The sequence below is a fragment of the Ammospiza nelsoni genome, chromosome 3, assembly GCF_027579445.1.
Source record: "Ammospiza nelsoni isolate bAmmNel1 chromosome 3, bAmmNel1.pri, whole genome shotgun sequence".
NCBI classification, from domain to species: Eukaryota; Metazoa; Chordata; class Aves; order Passeriformes; family Passerellidae; genus Ammospiza; species Ammospiza nelsoni.
In genome coordinates, this window is record NC_080635.1 from 8,138,676 (window position 1) to 8,161,129 (window position 22,454).

At 38.9% G+C, this 22,454-nt stretch overlaps 1 protein-coding gene across 1 annotated transcript in view; it reads left to right on the forward strand.

The window, feature by feature from the left end:
- KIF16B (kinesin family member 16B) overlaps positions 1 to 22,454 on the forward strand; it is a 141,164-nt gene that overhangs the window by 94,060 nt on the left and 24,650 nt on the right. Inside the window, exon 24 of the mRNA XM_059469025.1 lies at positions 3,989 to 4,078. Coding sequence (XP_059325008.1) covers positions 3,989 to 4,078 — 90 coding nt within the window. The remainder of the gene's footprint in view (positions 1 to 3,988; positions 4,079 to 22,454) is intronic.

A 22,454-nucleotide genomic window follows, 5' to 3' on the forward strand; every position in this document is an offset into this window, starting at 1 on the left:
TGGACTAGCTAATGGTTAGTGAAGATGGCTGAAGTAAAAATGTAGCTTCTGTTCTGATACGTTGGTGGATTTCTTTACCAGGCATTCTCCCTTCATCAGTAAAACCCATGTAAGCCTCTACAAGATCTTAGCATGAAGGAGGAGTTTGCATATGCAGTTTGGCAGTTTTGGGGATGTTTCTTATAGTCATTCTCTCACATGAATCAATCTAATGAAAAAGCTTAATGCTTTTTCCTTTCCCCCCAGGTCTCTGTGCCACAGTGGATTGCTCCTGCTGTAGTCAGGATTTAGCTCCATGCTACAATCCACAGACCTTCCACAAACTTTTTTTTTTAAACATTGTCCATGCAGAGCTCCCAGCTCTGCTTTGATCTGTATTTATCTCTAGAAGCTCCTGCAGTTATTCTGTAGAAAATCAGAACATCTGAAATAGTAGGTTTGTATATTTTTTTTGCCTTAAAAATCAGGAAAATGTGGCAGAGGGAGGAGACTAAATGTACCTATTCATTTAATCTCTTCCTCATAGGTCAGAATACCATGTCAGCTGTCAAAATAATTCTTGATTTCAACCTTACTTCACTTAGTTCAAGTTTATTTTCAGGTTATCTGAAATATATGTCAGTTGTGGGGGAGGACTGAGGTGTTGCTAGCCCCATTTTCTTTTCTAGGTCCTAAATAAGCTTTCTTCAGCAAGGTTCCTCTTGCTTTTGGGAAAATGGATAGCTGACCTGTCTGTGTGTCATAGCACTTTGGAACCTGACAAAGTGACAAGTGATGATTGAGTTGAATTTTAAGATCGTCCCCAAAACTGTGAATTCTAGGTATCTCAGATATATTTTCATCAAAAGATGTTTCTAGTCATTGTGTTTGTAGTTAAATCCTGCATATTGTTATATAGAGCAACAAATGTAATAAATTTCTGTATATAACAAATACATTAATTTCTTATGACATGCAGTAGTAAAGATTTTGTTAAATGCCAGAAGAGAGAGAATGAGTTCCACTTCCCTTGGCAGCTTCATAATCAATTCATAGGTCTTTAAACCCTAACATATTAACCAACAATGTTTTGTTTTAGTGCAGGGTAAACATCTTCTTGGTGTAGACATGTATGGGAATAGGCCAGCAGGATGTTCTGTCTAATCAGGTTCTTCCACTGGATACAGATCCTAATTAAAGATGTTGAGTGAGTCCTACAAGAACTGACTGGAAAGAATTCAAAACAGGAAGAAACTGATAATTTATTAGAGCTAAGACAGCACCTTCTTTTGCAGCAGGAATGAGCTATTTGTCCTAGTCTGCTATTAAGTATTCTGTAAGAATTGATTAATTTCCAAAAAAGCTTCCATCTGAGTGACAGTTTTATGTGTTGTCTTGAAAGACATGATGAAACAGTAATACCTTAATCAGGTCTAAAAATATTTATGCTAGAGCTGAATTAGTATGGCAGAGAACTATTCACGTATTCCCCTCTTTCCTTTCATGTTGTGTCAGGATGTTCAGACAAGGCTGTGCTATAACAGTGTGGGAAGAGCTTTTGCTCTTAAATATAATATAAATAAATAAAATATAAAATACAAATAAAACCAGTGGCATTTGTTATGGACAGTGCCCATGGTTGCAGACAGTACCTGTGGTTGGCAGAAGGAGCAGCAAGGCAGCAGGGAAGGTGGAACTCCAGCTCTCAGAAAGACATGCAGGGTTTCCTGGGAGCAGGTGATGGAAACAAAGTCTGCAATCAAGCACAGCCCTGCAGGGATCCTCTGACAATACTGAAAGTTGTAGTTAAGCCTTCTCATTCTCATTGATCTTTTCCTCATTGTTCTGAGTTCTCTCCTTTTATTTATCCTGTTTGATATTCTTTCAAAATTGGTTTTCTTGTGTTTCAAAGCCTTTTAGTGATATCTGACAAGTACTCCATAAGAAAAGATCCAGGCAGATGCACCCTAAAACAGTGCTTTCCTTCAGATCCAGTTGCATTTCTGTGCAGCCAGATGCTGTGTTGAATCTGCTCAAAAAGTTCACATTTCTAGTCCAAATTTATTTCTGAGTTTGGTGAACTGTTGCCGAGTGGGAATAAAGCAGAGGTAGTTCTCATTGATACATAGTTCTTTAAGAAACTGATGCATGCCCCATAACTGCCTACATTAGTAAGAAATCTAATATTCTGTCAACATTATCAGATTAATACCCTCAATAATAAAATAGAAAAAGGTTATAAGAATTTTTTAGAAAACTTCTAGCTTTTCAGATGCTGTTTTCCTAGTGTGAGGAACAGTTTCAACAAGATTAATATGAAGAAATACAAGTTCTCATGATGACTGTAGACAGTTTAACCAGCCTAGATAAAGAAATGAGGCATTTCCTGTTTTTTTCTCATTACTTTCAGAATGAGGTGGAATATTGCTTTTTTCTACCGTGGTCATGGTGTTACTTGTGTTGCTGTGGAGCAGAAAGAGGACAAGTTCTGTTCTGTGCTTTACAGTGCAATGGATTGAAAATGTTTCCTAGGTTGTTTTCTATCAGTCATCATGAGAAGAGAAGATAAGGAGACAGGACTGTGATATCTCCATTCAGATTTATAGGTTTTACATAGGAAATGCTGCCTTTGAATGGGAGAAACAAAACAACCCACAATTCTGAGGCAAATCTAGGATCACAGCAGTGCCTAGATAAGACTATTCCCAAATCTGTCTTGCAGATGTACTTAACCATATGATTTTTGTTCTTAAGAAAATACTTTTAACTGTATTAGCAAACTATGTAAAAAGAAAAGGATTTTCAGAATTGCTTTACTGGTTCAAAGCACCTGCATATGTCCCTCTCCCATTCCTACAGAGTGTATAGTCTGTCATGCAGCTTTTTTTAAATGGAGGAAAATCATCCCAACCCAGACTTGTTGGATCAGTTGTAGGAGTGAAAGGCCATTTTCTAGAAATGCCATTGCTATGCCAGGTGCATTTTAATTCTCTTTATACAAGTGGAGATTGATTCTGCCTGTCCTAATAGCAGTATTGCTGTGTTTTGGGGGCCACTTAAGACTTTGTTTAGCATTGAAATTTGTTTTTCAATCATTCCAGCTATAACAACAATAAAATTTTGCTATTACCTGCAAGTCTCATTACAAGAAATTGGAAAGTAAACAAAGAAGATGACAAGGACCAAATCAGATCTTGGATCACCAGAGATGCACAAAGTCTTTTGACTTTTGGCTGTAAAGTCAAATACTTTAGTCAGAACACTTTCATGGCCCACTTAGAAATGTCCTTAATTAATGTCACCTAATTTCAGATAGTGTTTAATATCTGAGTTTTGAGAATAACTGATGGTAAGGTTGGTTTGTCCCCCCTCATTGCTCCTGTTGTTATGCACTATATCCTCAGGAGTAATAATGTTTATTTTAAGAAAACTTCCTTTATAAATGGAATGTTCATCACCATTTTGAAAACACAGATCAAGAGTGTCTTAAAGGAATATCTTCTACTAAAAGCTGGTGTAATATTTTACTCTACAAACTGGAATCCCCTTCTATGTGATCATGAACTCTGTATGTCCAAGAAATGTGTATTTGTTAATTGTCAATATCTGTTTAAAAGAATATACATTTCTGTGAATATTTTGAGAGGCTACACTTTACTTACTCGGGATGTTATTTATTCCTTAATGGAACACCCACTGATAGTAATACTGAGAGTCAAATAGCTGCACCAAGAAGGGATTGGGGATGTTCTAATGTGTTTACAGTCTTATCCAACCACTGTGGATTAAGGAATAAATGCATCCAGATGTTTTTTGCTTTGCAGTCAGTGCTCTTTATTAAATACAGTTCTGTCACTGTAATGAAAGAAGAATTAAGTAAACTTTTATAAAGTTTTGGATTTAAGACAGCTAAGAACTGTCCATTTTGATCTTATAACCTTGTGTACTGCATGGATTTTACACTGTGTGGGTTTACTTCTGTTTGTTGTGTTTATACTGCCTGCTCTAGATAACAGTTTTGGATGAGACGTGGACAGTGTTTCGGCGGTACAGCCGCTTCCGAGAGCTGCACAGAACTTTAAAAGTGAAGTACCCAGAGGTAAGTTTTACCAAAACTTCTTTTACACAAAAGGGTAGAGACTTGAAAATAAGTGGTTTGAGATATGTTCACTCAAAAAGGGAGGTGATTTCAGACAGCCAGCACAATTTCACCAGTGCAATTCCTGCCTAACCAATTTAGTCACCTTCTATGATAGAGTGGCTATATTGGTGCACATGGGAGGAGCTATGGGTGTCATCTCTTTTCATCTGTAAAGCCTTTGACATGGTGTCTTGGTTTGAGACAGTTTAAAGAGATGGGCTCTCTGAAATGGGTAACTTTCCCCTTCATTCCAACCAATCCCTTCCCACCATTAAGGAATGAGATAAGAGTGGATATAAGTGGAAAAATAACACATTACTAACAAACAGAATGCCAACAGGAAAAAAAAAAAAAGGTCAATAATATCTAGGTACCAAACTGCAAAAAACTCACAACCGTACTGGAACAGAGATAAGCCAGAAATAGCCTTTCCTGAGATGGCATGAGGCAGGGACACCTCAGGCTTGTAGGACAAAGGGACAAGATGCCATCGCATCCCTCTTGGGAAGGCAGGAGCTTTGCAGAGGAGTTCTATCAGCAAATAAAGACTTGCTGGGGTCTGTCTGCTGCTTCCTCCTGTTTTCAGGCCCTGCTGCTGTTGCTGTGCTCTGCACTTGCAGCTGTGGGAGGTAAAAGCACTGGTGGATGCTGGCATGGCAGGGCTCCGGGAACTCTCTGGCTTTTTTTGCTGCCAGCAGAGTTTGCAAATTCACTTTGAAATGGTTTCTAGTTGCAAAATGCAGTCTTTGTGGATGGCTATGGTTGTGAAGCCAAAGCTGCCAGGAGGAGAAGGGTTCTGCTCCCATAGCCCTCTCTCCTGGAGCAGGCAGCTGATGGATTCAGAACAGCTTGTTGGGGTCTATAGTGACTGGCAGACACCTGCAGAACTCGCCCCAAGGCAGCTCAAACCTGCCAACTGCACTCTCTCTGAGATGAGGCAAAAAACAAAGAGAGATCCCAAAAAGGGAGGGAAAAACTTTCCCTGAGCAAGGACCAAACAGCCTGCAAAACAAATACTGTGTGGCAAAGGAATGCCCTGGGAGGGCCAATTCTGAAAACAGCCTCAATAGCACCTCCTCACACACACACAAGGTCTCTGGATGCAAAGTCTTAAGGACACTAACAATTCTTGGATGCAGGTAGATCTGGAATGCAGTAAAATTATGGATCTTCCCAGGACACATGGTCACCACAACATCCTTTTCTCTAAACTGAAAGGAGATGGATTTGATGGGTGAACTGTTTGGGTGGATGAGGAATTGCTTGGATGGTCCCATCCAGTGGGTGGTGGTCAATGGCTTAAGGTCCACACAGACATCAGTGAAAAGTGATATCCCTCAGGATTCTGTATGGGGACCAGTGCTGTTAAATACCTCCATTGGCTGACACAGAAGGAACAAGCACACCCTCAGCAATTTGCAGATGACACCAAGCTGAGTGTGGCTCACAAGCATGAGGGATGGGATGCCATCCAGAGGGACCTCGATGAATTTGAGGAATAGGCCCATGGGAATCTTATGAGGTTCAACAAAGCCAAGTGCACCTGCCTGCAGGCAGTTCCTGGGATGAGAACAGGGTGGGGAATGAGGGGATTCAGCAGCCTTGCCAAGAAGTGTTTGAGTGTGCTGTGGATGAGAGGCTGGGTGTGACCCAGCAACGTGTACTCACAGCTCTGAAAGCCAATTGTGTCCTGGGCTGCATCAAAAATATAACCTGCAGCTCTAGTGAGGTGATTCTCCACCTCTGCTCTGACCCAGCCACCCAACTCTGGAATCCTCAGCACAGGAGGGACATGGACCACTTGGAGTGGATGCAGAGGAGGGATAATAAGTTGATCATCTGGAGCACCTCTCCTTTGGAGAGAGGCTGAGAGAGTTGGGGTTGTTCAGCTTGGAGAATGCTCTGGGTAGACCTTACAGCAGCCTTTCAGTTCTTGAAAGGGGATCATTAGAAGGATGGGAACAGATTATTAGAAAGATGGGGACAGATTTTGCAGCAGGGCTGTGGCAGTAGGACAAGGACTAATGGCTTTAAACTGCAGAGGGCAGATTCAGAATAAAACGTTAAGGAAATGTTCACAGTGGCACAATTTTTACAATGCCTTGAGAAGTAGGATGCTTCATCACCAGATATGTTCAAGGACAGGTTAGTTGGAACTCTGAGCAGCCTGATCTAGTTGAGGATGTCCCTGCTTATGACAGGGGGCTGGCCTCAGTGGCCTTTAAAGGTTTCTTCCAACCCAAATGATTTTATGATTCTGTGACTCCTCCCAGACGTGTGTGTCCCGTAAGACTGACAAGCCCTTCAGCACTTCAGAGATCAAAGGGTGCTTGATACAGGATGGATGTTGCAATGAAACTGTGACTCTGTGTGTTGCTCCTGGCCATAAATTCCCTTTGCTGCTGACTGGCATCATTCCCTGGAGGTTGCTGTTTTGTTCATTGCAAGATACTTGGAGTCAGATCCTGTTGTCCTGACAACTTCTCATTTGAAAGAAGAGCATTGCTTCACAGATACCCTTTTGTAATAGTGGCTTTCAAGTTTCTGCAAAATGAAAAATTGATCTGACTACACCAAAGACTCTGGGCATTTAGGATGAGGATGAGGAGCTGTGCCTGATGAAGCTTTAGTTCGTTGGAGTGAGCACTTATGGAATCACAGTTTTTAGTTTTCACATCTAACTTTTAATTATTAACATTTTTCTTCCCTCCTACATCTTCCCTTGGATATTAGAAGAAATAAATCATTCAAGCAATGAAAGTGACCCTGATTTGAGAGTTAGCACAACTAAAGAAGCTTGGGCAGTATATTAAAAATATGAATATGTTAAAGAAGGAGAGACATGCACATGCTTTCTTGGTCTTCGTTAACATATGCTTTAATCTAAAAATGAAATGAGCATGGAACAGACCTTGAGTCTGGGCCTCAAGATTGTTCCCATTCCAAAACAGTATGAAAACCAGAAATGGAAACTACTGTGCACCAAATATCTCAGAAAAAGTTTAAAAAAGAAAAAGGAGAGAGAGGGGGAAAAAAAAAGTCATCTTTTTTAAATGACAGAATTTTTCTAAGGTAAAATTGAGTTTTTAGTGGGAAATTGAAAAGTTCTCTGTACATAAATGCTTTCAAAAATATTGCTTGTGAACGTCAGTACAATTTTTTTATTCGAATAAATTGCCATTTCCTCTTGGATGTTAGAGCTATATCTGTCAACAGGAATATCCTAATTGCATCTAACTCTAGAAAAAAGACTCAGGCAGTCATCCAAATGAAAAAGGGCCACCTGAATTCCTGTGCAGACTGATTTTCCCCATTTAGGAAAATGTGCTAGAGTAATCTTCTTCAGAGTTGGTTATTGATCCTGACAGTACATTGAGGAGCAACTGAATTCTTTAATGGTTGCATCAGAAGGAGATCAGCTTCATTCTTGTAAGGAGTAATTGGATTCAGGAGGAATCTGATGTCCTTAAAGCCACTATTAAAATGTCCTATGTGCTGCAACATATTAATTTAACCTTTTTGAATAAAGCATTTGTGACTGACAGTACAAATTCAGGCTTTTTTTGGTGTTTCAGGAGGGAGTAGTTGTTTTTTTTTTATTCTTACTTATTTGTTTGTTTTGAAGAACCATGACAGCATGAGTAGTATTATTAGGTCAGAATGAAGTCCAGCATCCAAGAGTGTATGACAGGATCCCAGCCCAGAGCACAGGTACATACTTTGCTTCAGTCTTCCCAGCTGAAGTTGTTTTTGTTGTCATTAACTGTTCATTGTTAATATTTTTCCTGTGCTTTTTATCTGTATTTTAAATTCTCTGCACTGCATACTTTATAAGTATCTCATAGAGGCAATTTTCTTTTGCAGCTTATTTTCTTTTATCATCTTCTCTCTGTGGTTTTGCCTGCTAGGTCAGTATATTTGCTAGTTTAATGTGTCAGTTTGTTCCTTATTGACACTTCTGTGTTGCCATATGTTTGTGTCTTAGGTAAACTCAGTGAGATTTGCATCCAGTGCATTAACAGAATTATTGGTTAGTTATACCAAAGCACAAGTGTCTAATTTCCTTGTGGGAAATACATGATATTTGTATTAAGCTATCTGTTCCTTTGTGAAGAAGTTTTTTAAGTCACTGCAAGCACCAAGTCTTACAAGGTTGCCAGTATCTTTTTTCAGCCTTAACTGAGCTGTCACTTCACAACAACTTTCACCAATTTATCAGAGAGGTTCAAATACTCTCATATTTGCTAAATAACAAGCATGCTAAAGATTAGGAGAAGCAAGAGAAGCATTTGATCATGTGAGCCAGTGCTTCTAGATAGGTACTGGCATGTAAGTACCTGTTCTGGAAACCAACAATGTCCTCTAGTGCAGGCACGTGTTGTGTCCATTCCTGCTTTGAGACTTGGAGCATCAAAGGGAAAGGGAGGTGTGTGGGCAGAAGAGAGCTGGATAATATGCAGTGGGTTTCTTCTCCTTGTCAGCATTTCTACAAACTACTGTGTCCTTGTTTATCAGAGGGGAAGAGCATGTTGTGATGGATGAAACACAAAATAATGTGTGCTGCAGTAAAGTTTTGGCATTTGTTTTCTTTGAAGGAATTTCATTAACAGTGCTGCATATGTGAATGACTGATGGTTTTCTATATTTTTACCTTTATTTAAAATAGTTGTAATTTATGGTAATTTTGGATTCGTTTTGCAATGTGAGTAGCAGTTCAGTTTGTTTGGTAAATTGAAACTCATCTGTCTGCTTCTGCTCATCTGTCATTGAGCTAATTTAGGATTCACTTAGGATGATGCTAAAATGCATTTTAATACCAAACTTGTCAGAGTTGTGTCTTTAGCCACTATGTATTATTTCAAAGAAATGTGGTCCTTAGAAGGATCTTATCAGAATCTATCTGAGTTTTATTTTGCACAGTTCACCTTCCCACTCTAAATTAATATTTATAATGAACAGTGAAAATACTGTGGGCATGTTTAATATATGAGTGTCCTGCTTTTAGAAGTGAACTTTACAGCTCATTAGTTGCTCAGCTCTGAGTTACTATATCAGTATTTTAATAATTTGCTGATCTTGCGTTTCATGTTTCTGCCACTTAATTCCCAAAGGGATGTCTTGGCAAACTGATGTATTAGGAAGGTTTTTTTTTAAAAAAGTATCTCTTTCAAAAGCAGAAACTTACCTAATATCTTCTGGTCTTAAAAGATGTCATATATATGATATATCTGAACATTTCTTCTAATGTAATTAAGGGGCTGCTGACAACTGTTTATCTAACTAAATTGTGTCACAGGCAAATTTTGAAAGACTGAAGGAGCTGCAGCAGAGTGGGACTGAGCCAGTGGCAGATCACTACCAAGCATTTTACAGTGTCTGTTTTTTCAGGGGGGCTACATGACTGTCATTTGCCCAGCTCCAGCTTTCTTGCACTGCTAGATTGTTAATGACCATTTTATTACTTTGGGATTTTTAATTAAGGCCATATTTGACTTTCATTTGCAGTAGTCTCTCTAATTAATGTACTTTTTGTTTGTTATTAGTCAGAGAAGAGAGCAAATGGACTCTTTATTCTCAATAGAGGAGTGAGAACTTCCATAGTTAGATTCTCCTGTTTTTGCCTCTGCCTTCATCTTTTCTTACCAGTTACTGGTTTTGGAATAGTACCAGAATGTTGGTTTCTGCAGAAAACTTTCCTTCCTGAGCCACATCTTGCTGCAGAGGAAATCTCACTCTCCTACCACTTTCTCACTCTCCTAACACTTTTTTGTCTCTACTTTCTTTCAAATGAGAGCAGAGAGACAGTTCCTGTTTGTCTTTCTCCTACTCAAATCCAGGGTTTATGAAGTTCCTCCTTCATATGGGAGTCTTTAAGTCCCACTTGCATCCAGGTTTTGTGGGGCTTTCATTGTAGGCTCTGCTTATTGAGTTCCCTGTCAGTCATCTTGAAAACTGTTTCTGTGTGCATAAAAATCTCTACATGTTGTTAAAGAAATCACCTTCCATAGAGGCATTTTTATTGCTAATAGTGATTCTTGACTTAAAATATTAGAAAATCCCTGGAGAGCTGCCAAGGAGAAGCTACAAGGCATGCTTGCATTTATAAATTCATTTATGGACATAAGGACATGCATGTGTCCTGTTCAGTAGGAATGCCACAGCTATTGACTTCTAGCTTATTTAACAGAATGTAGTAATTTTTGTAATATCTGTATTTAATTTATGGAGGTCTGTATATAAGCATATATTTGTGTCTTTTGGGATCTGGGCACAAAAGGTCTGTTAAGAGTTTAAAAATAATTATGGGTCATAACCTGTAGGAATTGCATGAAATTCAAAGAGCAGAAAGTAATTCTCAGATTTTTCAGAAGTACTAAGTGAATGTTTTTGAAAATATACTGAAATCAAAACATTTGTTGCAAGCTTATTTAAAAACCTTTTAAAATACTTTGTAATACTTCAGATTTTTCAAAACTCAAAAAGTAGTCTGTCTTTCATCCAAAGTATTTTGCATTTCAATGAAGAAAGACAAATGTTTGCATCTCAGTGACAGCAATGTCTGTTTCATCCCTCCATACTCACAACCACCCAACACATAATGTGTATGTTTGCTATTAAAATAGAGCAGACACCAGTTTTTAAATCATTTCTTAACTTCATTTTAGACACTTTTCTACTACTGCTTATTATTCAGGTGTAGTTCAGCTGTGTAATGATTAATGAGAAGTCATGAACTGTTTATGGAGCCACCACTGACTGATCTCACTGTCCTTTCCTTTTGACTCTGTACTCCTCTTTTGGGTGACTGCCAGGGAAGGATCTCTGTTTATTTTTAAGAGCTCCATACATCTGGTGCTCTTGATAAGTGGTAAGTGGGAGAAATCTTCAACAGGAATGGCTGGCACAGATAATGGAGAGGGGATGAATTTGAGGTGAAGTCATTAATTTTAGGAGAACATCCTTGGATTCTGGAATTGATCACTGACCAAGAAATGCAATATGTTACTAACTTTCAAAACGTGTTTGGTGTGAATTTAGGGATTTTTATTCTTCCCCCATCCTGCCAATAGTCTCAAGGATAATTAGACAATTTCTCTGTACTTATGTAGTGATTAAATTATTTTTTAATGTCTTATCAGACATGCAAAATTCTCCCTTCCAATGAGGAATGCAAACAGAAATTAAACCAGCAGTGGAGCAGTAAGGCAGCAGACTTGTGCAGAGCACTTGGGGCAGTGTTTGGGCTGGGATCTTGGCTGTCTGACTGCTCCAATTCTGGTTTATAACTCTGCAGCTGAAGAGTTTTATTGAATGCAAAATTTATGTTCATATTCTGTGATGGAGGTACTTGGCTTGCAGGGCTGGCAAGCCTGTTGCCATGTAACTGGTGAGCTCCTGGAGCTGAGGAGCTCATTTGGCAGCAGAAGACAGAAGTTTATTTCATCAGAGCTGGTTGGACTGAAACTGCTGATTTTACCATTGGATTTTCTAGTTTGCTGGCATTAGTAACTATATATTTAGTTAGTATGTAAGGTGTAAGTATTATGTTCACATTGAATGCAAAATTCTGGATTTTTGGATTCTTCTAGTGTTCAGTTTTCAATAGCAGAGAGTGGTGTAGTTGTAAATAACAGAACTTTCCTAAGACAACGTTGAAAATTATTTTGTTCTGAAACCTGCTGAACTTATGCCAAAGGCTTGATCCTGCAGTGACTGAAGTCCCAGTCTATTCACAAATTCATTCATTGTTGACATTGATGTTTAGAAACTCTAGAGACTAAGAAGCAATTTAAAATCAGGGCTTATGTGCACCAGAGAGAGCAGGGTGTAGCATATAATACTGAACATGGTTGTACATATCTTGCTACAAATGCTATCTCATATTTTAGAAAGTTCAGGGTTTTTTTGATACGGATTCTCAGTTCAGGTTCTTTTATAGAGCCTTATGACCCTTTGTAAAAAGAGTCTCTAACAATATTTTAAGTTTTGTCTATTTCTTTGAAAATTTGATCCAGTGAAGAAATAAGCTTATTGATGTGTTTTGGCTGAACTGGAAGGATGTTTCTAAGAGTCTGGATATGAAGCAGAAAATTTGATTTGTTTTTTTTCCCAAATAGTCAAGACTGATGTACTGTAGTTTTGGTTTTAAACAATGGTAAAATATCATAGGACTGAGAGATTTGATATGAGAACCACAGGACAAACACCAAGCACCAAGAATGTATAAACAATCTAAAAGCTTTTTTTTTTTTTTTTAAATGGAAATTGTGTATTAGGGCACAGGTGAAAATGAAAATTATTTGCAAAATTGATGTGCTTGGAAATAGCAAATGCTATGATGTATATTCTGGCAGAATTAAATGTAGAAAAGCATTTACAAAACAGTTTTTGAAATATGAATCTAAATTAAGGGCAGACCTTAATTTTCTACTTTCTAGCATGGGAATTTAGTAAGCTTGGTAATACATCTTTCCATAAGTATTGAAAAAAAAATTAGTAATTTTTAGAACATATATTTGTGTGTAAACCCTTTAATACTATTATATGAGCATGTGATTATAGCCTTTGGCTTCTTTCAGTTCAAATTACAGTAATTATGATGTAGTTAATTTTAACATTCATATTCTTGTCCCCCAGAACAGCCAGGAAGTGCATACACAGGAAGCATATTTTGTCACATGCACGTTTCCAGCTCCTGTTCCTAATTATATTATGTACAGAGCAGTCTGCAAGCCTGCTAGTTTATATTTGTTGTGCTTCCATATCAACCTGAGTTTGCCACTACTTACAGGTGAGATTTAAGTGGTAGATCCTTAGAAGCTTTACCTGGCCTTCTTTCTGCAGCATGAGACTGCTGAAATTTTTAAAATAAATTTTTAGCATATTTCTCAGTACATCTATCTACAAATGAACAGGAGAATTCATTCCAATAAATAAAGTGTGAAAAACATCACTGCTAACCATATCATGTAGTTCAGTGAAAGCTTGATTACAGGGAAATGTATTTATTCCAAATGGTCCCACTGAATTCATAGTTGCTAACCAGAACTGGAGCATCAGAGACAACAGGAAACCCTCCAGCAAAATACACAATTCTCCATCTATTTCTAGTTGGAAAATGAAATCATTGTGTGAATTTTAGTCTGTGAAATTGTTGTGACAATTTCATGTCAAAGCACTGAATCTGAATGCATAAGAGCCCTGTAAAAAAACAGTTTGGGGATTAATTTGTGTTTGCTGTTGCTTTGGGTGCTAGATTAATACAGCAAAATTTTCTTGGCTTGGTAGATATGATTCTGCAGAGATACAGCTTCTCTCTATCTCTTCTCCTTTCCTTTCTTTCCTCCTGGGGTTGTTGATGAGACCTGGCCTTTTTGGTCTTTCCCTGGCAGCAGGTGAAACTTGTGAGCTTCCAAACATTTCTCTGAGCTTTATTGGTCTTCTGATAGATTCACAATGAAACAAGTTTAATCAAATGTCAGATTTCATTGATTGGGCTGTGCAAAAGTCTTGTACATGAGTAACACAGAAATTGGAAAAAAAAATATTTAGAGAGGTGTGAGTCCATCATCTCATAATTTTTAAACTATTTGACAGAATAATTCCATTGATTATTTGATAATCTGATTTTCAAGGCACTGCTCAATTACCTACTGAATTTCTGTAATATTAAAATATTCTTGTTGTGTTATCAGTAAAACAGTTTTGTATGGATAACAGCTATCTGTGAGAGAGAAGTGCCTCTGAGAAGAATTCCTAGACCATGTAGCTGGAGGTTTAGGTGCTGATTGAGACTGAGCCACTTCTTACCTGTTCCTGACTATTGGTTGACTTGGGAAATGCCTTGGGCTGCAACCTTGTGTCTGTTTTTGTGCTGCTTAGTGAAAAGCAGAGGGGAGGATTGGAGGTTGTGCTGTTTCTTCTTTTTTTCCATAACTACCCTTCTTTCAGGGGGCTTTTGGGTATGTACTGCATTAATCATTAGCTGTATGTGACAGTCTCACTGCCTTCCAAGGCTTTGTGAAGAACAACTTGTTCTTGTTGGCTTTGTCAGGAATACACTGCTAGATTAAGTTGATCTTTCAAGTAGAATCCTTTCATATCAGTTGATATAGTGGCCCAGCTCAAACTCTAGTTTTTGTGAAAATATCCTGGTTAATTTTAAACAAATAGCATAGAGAGTAACAAAAATTGTCAAGCTCCAGCTGTATTGCCTGTTGTGGTTTTTTTCTTACAAATTTAGGTGGTATTACTGACACAACTGCACATGTGAAACTGTTTGCTAAACTTTATTCACTCTCTAATCTGGAGGATTATACCATGCTTCTCTTGTGCTTCATGAGGCAGCTTTTGAATAGGATATTTCAGATTTTCCCTCTCTTTGGAGGGGTGCCACCAGGTAAATGAACAAGGAAATACAGATTGCAGATTAGCTGTTTATTTAGGCATTGTTGTATTCATCAAATGAGTGATTCATTATCTAAATGCAATTGAGATACAGGTGACTCTTATCTATTGTCATCTGCAATAAAGGAAAGCTGCTAAAAATTTTCCCCCTCTGTATCTAATAACAATTTTTACACATTTTAATACACATTTATGGCTTACAGTTTCTCTAGCTATACTAGAGGAGTAAAAGAGCAGAAGTGCTGTGCTGAGCCTTGTGCTCCCCAACAAGGAGGGGCACGTTTGCCAATGACACCAGTGTGACCTGGGAATGTTTTCTTGCAGCCTGGAATGCCACCTGCATCCCAGACATCTGGAGCACAGTGGGCAGGAGGTGGACATGTGGGAGAGAGTCCAGAGGAAGGATGGAAAGGTGCTCAGAGTGCTGGAGTGCCTCTCCCATGAAGGCAGACTGAGGGAGAGAAGGCTCTGGGGAGACCTCAGGCTCCTTCCAGTACCTAAAGGGGCTCCAAGAGAGCTGGAGAGGGACTTTTTTACTTATATTATGTTCAGAGCCTATGAATGGCTTTAAATTGACAGAGAGGAGGGTTAGGTTGGATCCTAGGATGAAATTGGTCCCTGTGAGGTTGTTGAGGCACTGGCATAGTTTGCCCAGTGTCCTGGTTTAGGACAAATTAGGGGAAATCTCCAAAAGGGAGACCCCCAAAAAACAAACCTCCAACCACCCCTACCCCAATACCAGGTTCGGGAAGGAATTCCTCGGAGGAGCAAAGTGGAAAAACAAAACCTATTTATTATCAAGTAACAAAAGAACACTCCCCAACACAAGAAAAGAAAAGAAACCAGGCAGTGTCGTGGAGGGCGCTGAGCTTCTCTCGCAGACTCCGGGGGAGTCCTGGACGTCTCAGGTCAGGTCCGGAGCCGGTCCAGTATCTTCAGGGGAGGGTAAGAAAGAGGGAATGAAAGAAAAGAAAAAAACAGCACAGAAAGCAAAAGCAGCAAAACAACTATCAGCTAGGGGCCGAGGCAGGAGCAAGCAAGCAAGCGGCAAGCCAAGCCAAGCAGCCAGAAGCCAAAAGCGAAAGCGCCCGGTGACACTCCCTCCTCTCTTCCCCGCCCCGCCTTTTCTCTCTTCCCCGGCCCGCAAGACGGCCGGGGCGGGGGGAAGAGAGAAAAGACACAGCTGCCAGACACAACACACGATATTGGGATAAAGGCTGTCACCCCACGACACCCAGGGAAGCTGTGGCTGCATCATCCCCAGAATTGTTCCAGACCAGGTTGTGCAGGACTTGGAGCATCCTGGTCTAATGGAAGGCATCCCTTCCATGGCAGGGAGATTGGAATGAGGTGGGCTTTAGGGTCCTTCCCAACCCAAACCACCCTGTGATTCTAAAACCAACCCTTAGGTTAGAATTTTTGCAATCTACAAGAGGCAATTTTTGTTTAAAGGTCTTTTTTAAAGTGCTACTTTATCATGTTCATGCTTATGACCTTTCAGACTCAGTATGGTAAAAACAATACTGTGTTTCTCAGTTAAAAATGACTTGGCTTTAGAAGAAAGGAAGAAAATAAATTTCTCTGGCCTGTGCACCTGGTACAGTTAATAAATATATTTCTAAATGCCTTGTTTTGTATTCAAAGAGAGATCTTCCTGTAAAGCTCTCTTCACTGGTGTAATATAAATATATTAAAAAAAAGTAGAAGGGTCTTTTACTGTCTCTGCAACACAATGTACAGAAAGCTCCATCTTACAGAAGAGAATTGTCAATCCCTCTAGAGAGCCTAAAGCAAGAAAGCCCAAGTCAAAAAAATATATTAGACATGTCTGCATGACAAAAATCAATAAAATGCAATCTCTTGTGGTTTAATATGAAAATAAACACAAAGAAGAAGTGGCTTTCAGGAAAAATATTGAGCTGCAGGTATAGAATTGAAGATGTCAAGAGAAGACTGAAAGCAGAGGATGTTGTCCAGTTTACTGCAGGACATATTTCAGAACCAAAGCCAGGAATAATAGTGTTGGAGGGTAAGCTGTCTGGCCATGTCTGAAAACCAAAATTCAGTGTGAGAATGTTAGTGATGTGAGTGTGAGTGAGATGAAAAAGCACTCTTCTCATGGGTGCCAAACTTTGGGACATACTGTTAAAACATCTGATTAATTCATGGTTATCTATATTTGGTTAAAATCCTGTGAAAAATAAAATGAGAAAAATATAAAGAATAATATTTACCTATTATAATATAAAGGTATGGTTTTGTTTGGCTAATTTCTTCTCTATTGAATTTATTATTTTCTGTCATTCCTAACTGTAGGTATTACTGGGTATTAATGATGCTTTGATATTTGTGTTGTGCACTGCTGTCAGCAGTGCAGGTACTCTGAAACTTTTTTTTATACTCTGTATTTTTCAGGAAATTAAAAATAAATTTAAAACCATTTCTGAACACTGCAGGTCCTAGTCTTCTTATATCCTCTATGGAAAAAAAAATGAAACAAAGCTTTAGCAGTATTTTAAATCCTTAAATTACTTATTTTTTGCATTCAATTCTAACTCCAATTTTATTTTTAAATCAGGGAATAAATAAGGAGACCTTTACTTTTAAGTTCAGTTTTTTGATACTACCAGTAATGTAAAGTAGTTGCAAATTAATGTATTGCAGGGTTTTATTTAAATAGTTAGAGTAGCATAATTTCCATTCTGATTGTACCTGAGGCTCATATGTACTGTAACTCATTGTAAAGTTGCTGTAAAAAACAATGAAAAAATAATGTGGTTTTTTAACTTTCCCCTGTTTTCCTGGGTTACTAAAACTTGTGTAGGTGGAGCAGCATGGCTCTTAGATTCAGTGAAGCAGTGTTTGTTGGGAAAAAACATTGTTCTAGAAAGCATCTGACAGATGGGAATTATGAAATTCCTGACATAATTATCTATGCCCAAATTCTTGCAATTGTGAAACACATCCCTGTTTTCTCCCCTGCCCTAAGAAATAATGTTGGTTCAGTATCATGTTGACTTTTTCATGAGTGTATCTTTGTGATTTCCATGTCTTTGTGGGTCTTGCTTATGAAGCATTTAGCTTTAAGTGCTTGATCAAGAAATTTTATTATACTTGGAAACAAATATCTATTCTTAACCACCATCCTGACTCTCAAGAGCAGTACTAAATCTGATATTCCTCATGAAACTGATAGTAAAAGTGGTCTTTTGCTTTGTACCCACAGTTGCTTTTCTGCCCTGCACATTCAAAATCCTTTGCCAAGCAAGCTCCTGAAAATAGATCTGTTAAGTTTATTACATTTATTTGGTTGCCTGTCATCTTAATGGCAACAGCAACAGTGGAAGAAAAATTTGTATGAGGCTTACAGCAAGTTTTTAAGTCTATGATAAAGCAGCTTGTTCTAAAGTGTCTGTATGACTAGACACAAGTGAAAATGAGCGTATAATGTCTGACTATCACTCACTCTTGCTGTTGGGGGGACTGAGTCATTCCTTTTAAACTTCCCATTTGTGTGCCTGCACTGCCTTTTCTCTGGTTTTATCCCTTTAAATGATCCAGAAGGTTATCTAACTTCTCCTTGTAATCAGTCCAGTGTGTTGTGAGGGTTAGCACTTTATGTCTGCTAACAAATCACACTTGAAGGCATACTGCATGTTTGTTTGCAGGTGTATTTCTCTGTGACAGCTGTTCTTTAAGACCCTGAGATCTGCCATTAATTTTGAGTAGTCAGAAAGGCATCCATCTAGTCAGCAGTACAAATCATTACTGCTTGTTGATGAGTTTTCATTATTAACATTTCTCAAAGGCAAGGGTGGCTGAAATTTACGGCATCAGTCAGCCATATGAGATGGGGATGTGTCATAAATGCTGCCAGATGTCACTGAGATGAGTTCATGTGCAACAAGCAAATTTTCTTAGGGAGAGCTGTGAGAAGTGCTGTGGTGAATCCCCTTCTCTGAGCCTGTTTCTGTTGCATAAATCTGATGGTATTGTGATTTCTCAGTGCGGAGGCAAAGTGGCCCAAGAGACACTGGAGCTTTAGCAGAGCTGGAGCGAGGTTGTGTGGAGCCAGGTGAAGGCAGGGGGTGATGCATGGCCCACCTTGTGTTATTGCAGGTACAGCCTTGACCTTGCTAGAAATCCCAGCAGGAAGATAATAAATCAAATCCCAAATAGCTTTTGAAAGAAAAATAAACCCTACAGAGATCTCCAGAAAATAACTTTATAGCACTTTTGAGAAGTGGGATTTGAGTCACACCTTTATAAAGATTGATTTGTGTGTTGAACTTTGAAGAAACAACCTCAAAAACCAGCCAATTTTAGTGTTTCTTTAAAGAACTAACCAAGACCTGAGACTGCATGAAGAAAGATTAATGTTTAGTTGGCAAAATTATGACCTAAGAGCATAGAGAGTAGGTATTGTCCTTTAATCCCTAGGTTGGCGCATACCTTTGTCTTAGCTCATGGTCTGCCCTGCCGTGCTGGGATTTTTTCCAAATGAGGAAATGTGGGCATGGCTAAATTCCAAATATGGTCATGTGGGAGTGGCTAAATTCCAAACATGGTCATGTGGGTGGGGCTGTGCCCAAATATGGTTATGTGGGTGGGGCTATGCTCAAATACAATCATGTGGGTGTGGCTAAATTACAAATATGGTCCTGTGGGTGCGGCTATGCCCAAATAAGGAAACATGGGTGGGGCTATGCCCAAATGTGGCCATGTGGGTGTGGCCAAATTCCCAATAAGGAACTGTGGGCATGGCCGAATTCCAAATATGGTCACGTGGGCGTGACCAAATACCAAAGATGCTCATTTGGGTGGGACTAAATGCCAAATATGGTCATGTCGGTGGGGCTATGCCCAAATAAGGAAATATGGGTGTGGCTAAATCCCAAATATGGTTGTGTGGGTGTGGCCAAATACCAAATAAGGCAGCATGGGTGTGGCTGAGTTCCAAATCTGGTTGTGTGGGTGGGGCTATACCCAAATGAGGAAATGTGGGCGTGGCCAAATACCAAATATGGTCGTGTGGGCAGGGCTATGCTATTCAGTTTGTCACCTACTTTTCCATTTCTAATATTTTCTCTTTACTTTTTCCATCTCTCCCAACATGTTCTTCTCCCACTTCCCAGCTTGTTTCTGTTCCAACACTATGCTCCCCTCCATTCCTGCATGACCTATCTAATTCTTTTCCTTACTTCTCTGGGCCATTTGCAGCCCTCCCTACAATCTGCCAGAAGGGGAGAGGGATTTGATCTTCTCAAGAGGCAGCATATCCAAGGATCTGCAGTGTACCCATATCACTCTTCTAATGGAGTGAACTTCCTGGAAAAGGCTGAACAGCAGCAACAAAAATCACCATTTATTATAACAAACAAGGGTAATTAACCTCCTAAACTGAGGAAAACTCAAATGACCAGGAAATAAGTACAGGAAAAGCAACCTTCCTCCTACACAAAGGGTGTCTGCAGAGGGCCCTCAGTACAATGTGCAAGCTTACATTTTTGGTGGCTTTTATCTTAAAACAATAATAGGTATATTAGCTGCTGTGGAAATACTGTTTTTTTCTGGCAGTTTCAAAACTGAAGTGTTTCACAGTAAAACATTTCAGAATTATGGGAAGCTTTGGAAAAAAGCAACCAAATTTCTTTTTAATCTTTGCAAACTGTCCAGTGTTAAAAGTGAATAATAATAACATTAATAATAAATGCTGTTATTTTGCTTTGACAGATATGCAATTTGTGTGCATTACCTTAGTCAAATACATTTTTAGTGGTTGGTAATAATTTCATTTGTATTTTAACAGCTAAACTGTAAAGATAGGATGTAGTTCACATTAATTATGTCTCAGATCAAGCCCCACTTTGGGTAGGAATTGTCAGAATGATGATCACAAATAGAGTCTATGCTTTCTGCCTTAAGTTTCTGTTGGACTCTGGCTGTGCTAGGAACCTGGATATTAATTCCTGAATTACGCCTTGTAGTGATAAAAATGGATTCTGTGCATGTGGCTTTTTTAGAGGCAAGAGTAACCTGCACAATGGAAAGTAAACTGAGAGTTAGATGGAAAAATCCCACAAGTCTCAGGAGGGAGAAGGAGGCAAAATGTTGTCAAGAAGTGTGATGGGGTGATTTCTGATTAATTTTTTTTTTTTTTTGTATTTTCTTTATTTATTACATGAAAAGCAGTACCTTACTAGACCTGGCAACTCAGAAAATGATTTTCCAGTAGAAAAAAAGGGCTACATTTACTGAGTATGAGTGAAAAGACCATTGTTAAATTAATCTAATTCTGCACAACATAGAGTTCATTCTCTTTCAGGAGAATTTTAGAAACTGGCTGGATTTCAAGCTATGTTTTAATGCAACTTTTTGGCTGCCTGCCTCCTCAGAAAGTCAAAGGCCTCTGCTCAATAACTGAGTATAAATACAGTCAGAGCAGTAGGTCTTTGTTTCAGTCATGCAGAACCAATTTCTTGTTTGATGGTATCACTGTTGCATATTTTTAATTGAAACTGTTTTGAGAAGTACTGATGTAAATCCTCATTATTATTCTGTTTTCCCCCGTAAGATTATGGTGCTGTCTGACTTTGTTTGATATTGCTGTGATCACCAGCACTTACATTCAAACATAGACATATCCCCAAATTTGGGAATTGGGATAAGAACTACCTTTCAGTGATTAAAACCAGAGTGCCAGAGAGTACCAGTGTGTTCATTAGCCTGTTAATGAAATGCTTCTGCTAATGCCAGTTGTTATAAAGATTTAATAGGTTTAACATGGGGCTGTGGCACAACCCCAGCAGCCCTCAGTGCTCTTACTGAATCTCAATATTCATCTTGGTAAATATGCCTGATGTTTATTCCATAGTGATGATTGCCTCTGCTGCCCAACAAAGAGAGGGGAACCTCTACTGTACATTAAACACACCCTTCAAAACAACATTCTCAAAATAACAAGCATTCCTTGAAAATCTGCTTTTCTTCCTTCTCAAAAGTAACAGTTCCCATTAATAAGGTATCTCTTTTAGAAATACATTCTTTTAATCAGCAATTCTTTCTATCAGTGGCTCTTTTACAGAGAGTTAGATGCTGAAAAAAGGTGTGAGCGTAGTTGAATTGTAAGTTACAAAAAGTGAAATAACTCATACTGTGTCTGTAAAGTTTGTGTGTGGAAAATTCTTCCTTCTGCCCCCCCAACTGGTACCTGACTCCCAGGAGGAGGGTGGAAGTCCTAAATATTCAGTTTAGAAAATTAATGCAGTCTTAGAGAGCGGAAAGTTTCTTTTTCCAGCAAGGGTCAGATTTTGAAATCCATCCATGGCTTTTGCTCGGCCTTGCATTTGAAATGGTTATCTGAGGTTTATCTTGGTGACCTCTTCCAGCCTCTTCAATCTTTCAGGTATCTCGGGAAGAATTTCAAATGCAGCTCTGCAATACCCTTGCCATTCAGGGAAATATGACTTTTTCTGTTCCTGTTTTTAAAGGATGATGCTGAAGCAAAGGCAAGACCAAAGGATGCAAGCTGTTTGCTGAGTGTCAGTATTTGGAGGATATTTTTTTCTGGTCTGTGTGTTTTCAGACAGCCCTTGAGGGGCTTGGGGGGTAGATGTGTTCTGTGACCTGTCCCAGTGAGAATCCCAGCACACTGAACACTTTCCCCCTTTTTTAAAGTTGGGATTGGACTAGATGGGTTAATTTTTCTTCATCTACAGCTAAAATAAGTCTGGTCCTCAACTGATTCATAGCTCTTTTCTATACTGTTGTGATCTATCAGGTCTGTAATTTATGAGATAAGGTGATAGAAATTAGTAGCAACATTTAGCACAAGTGATGCTTTAATATCAAAACATCTCACTTCCTTTGGTCCTCAGTGCCTGCCACACACTTGGTGTTTTGTCTTCTTTTATTTTGACACATAGCA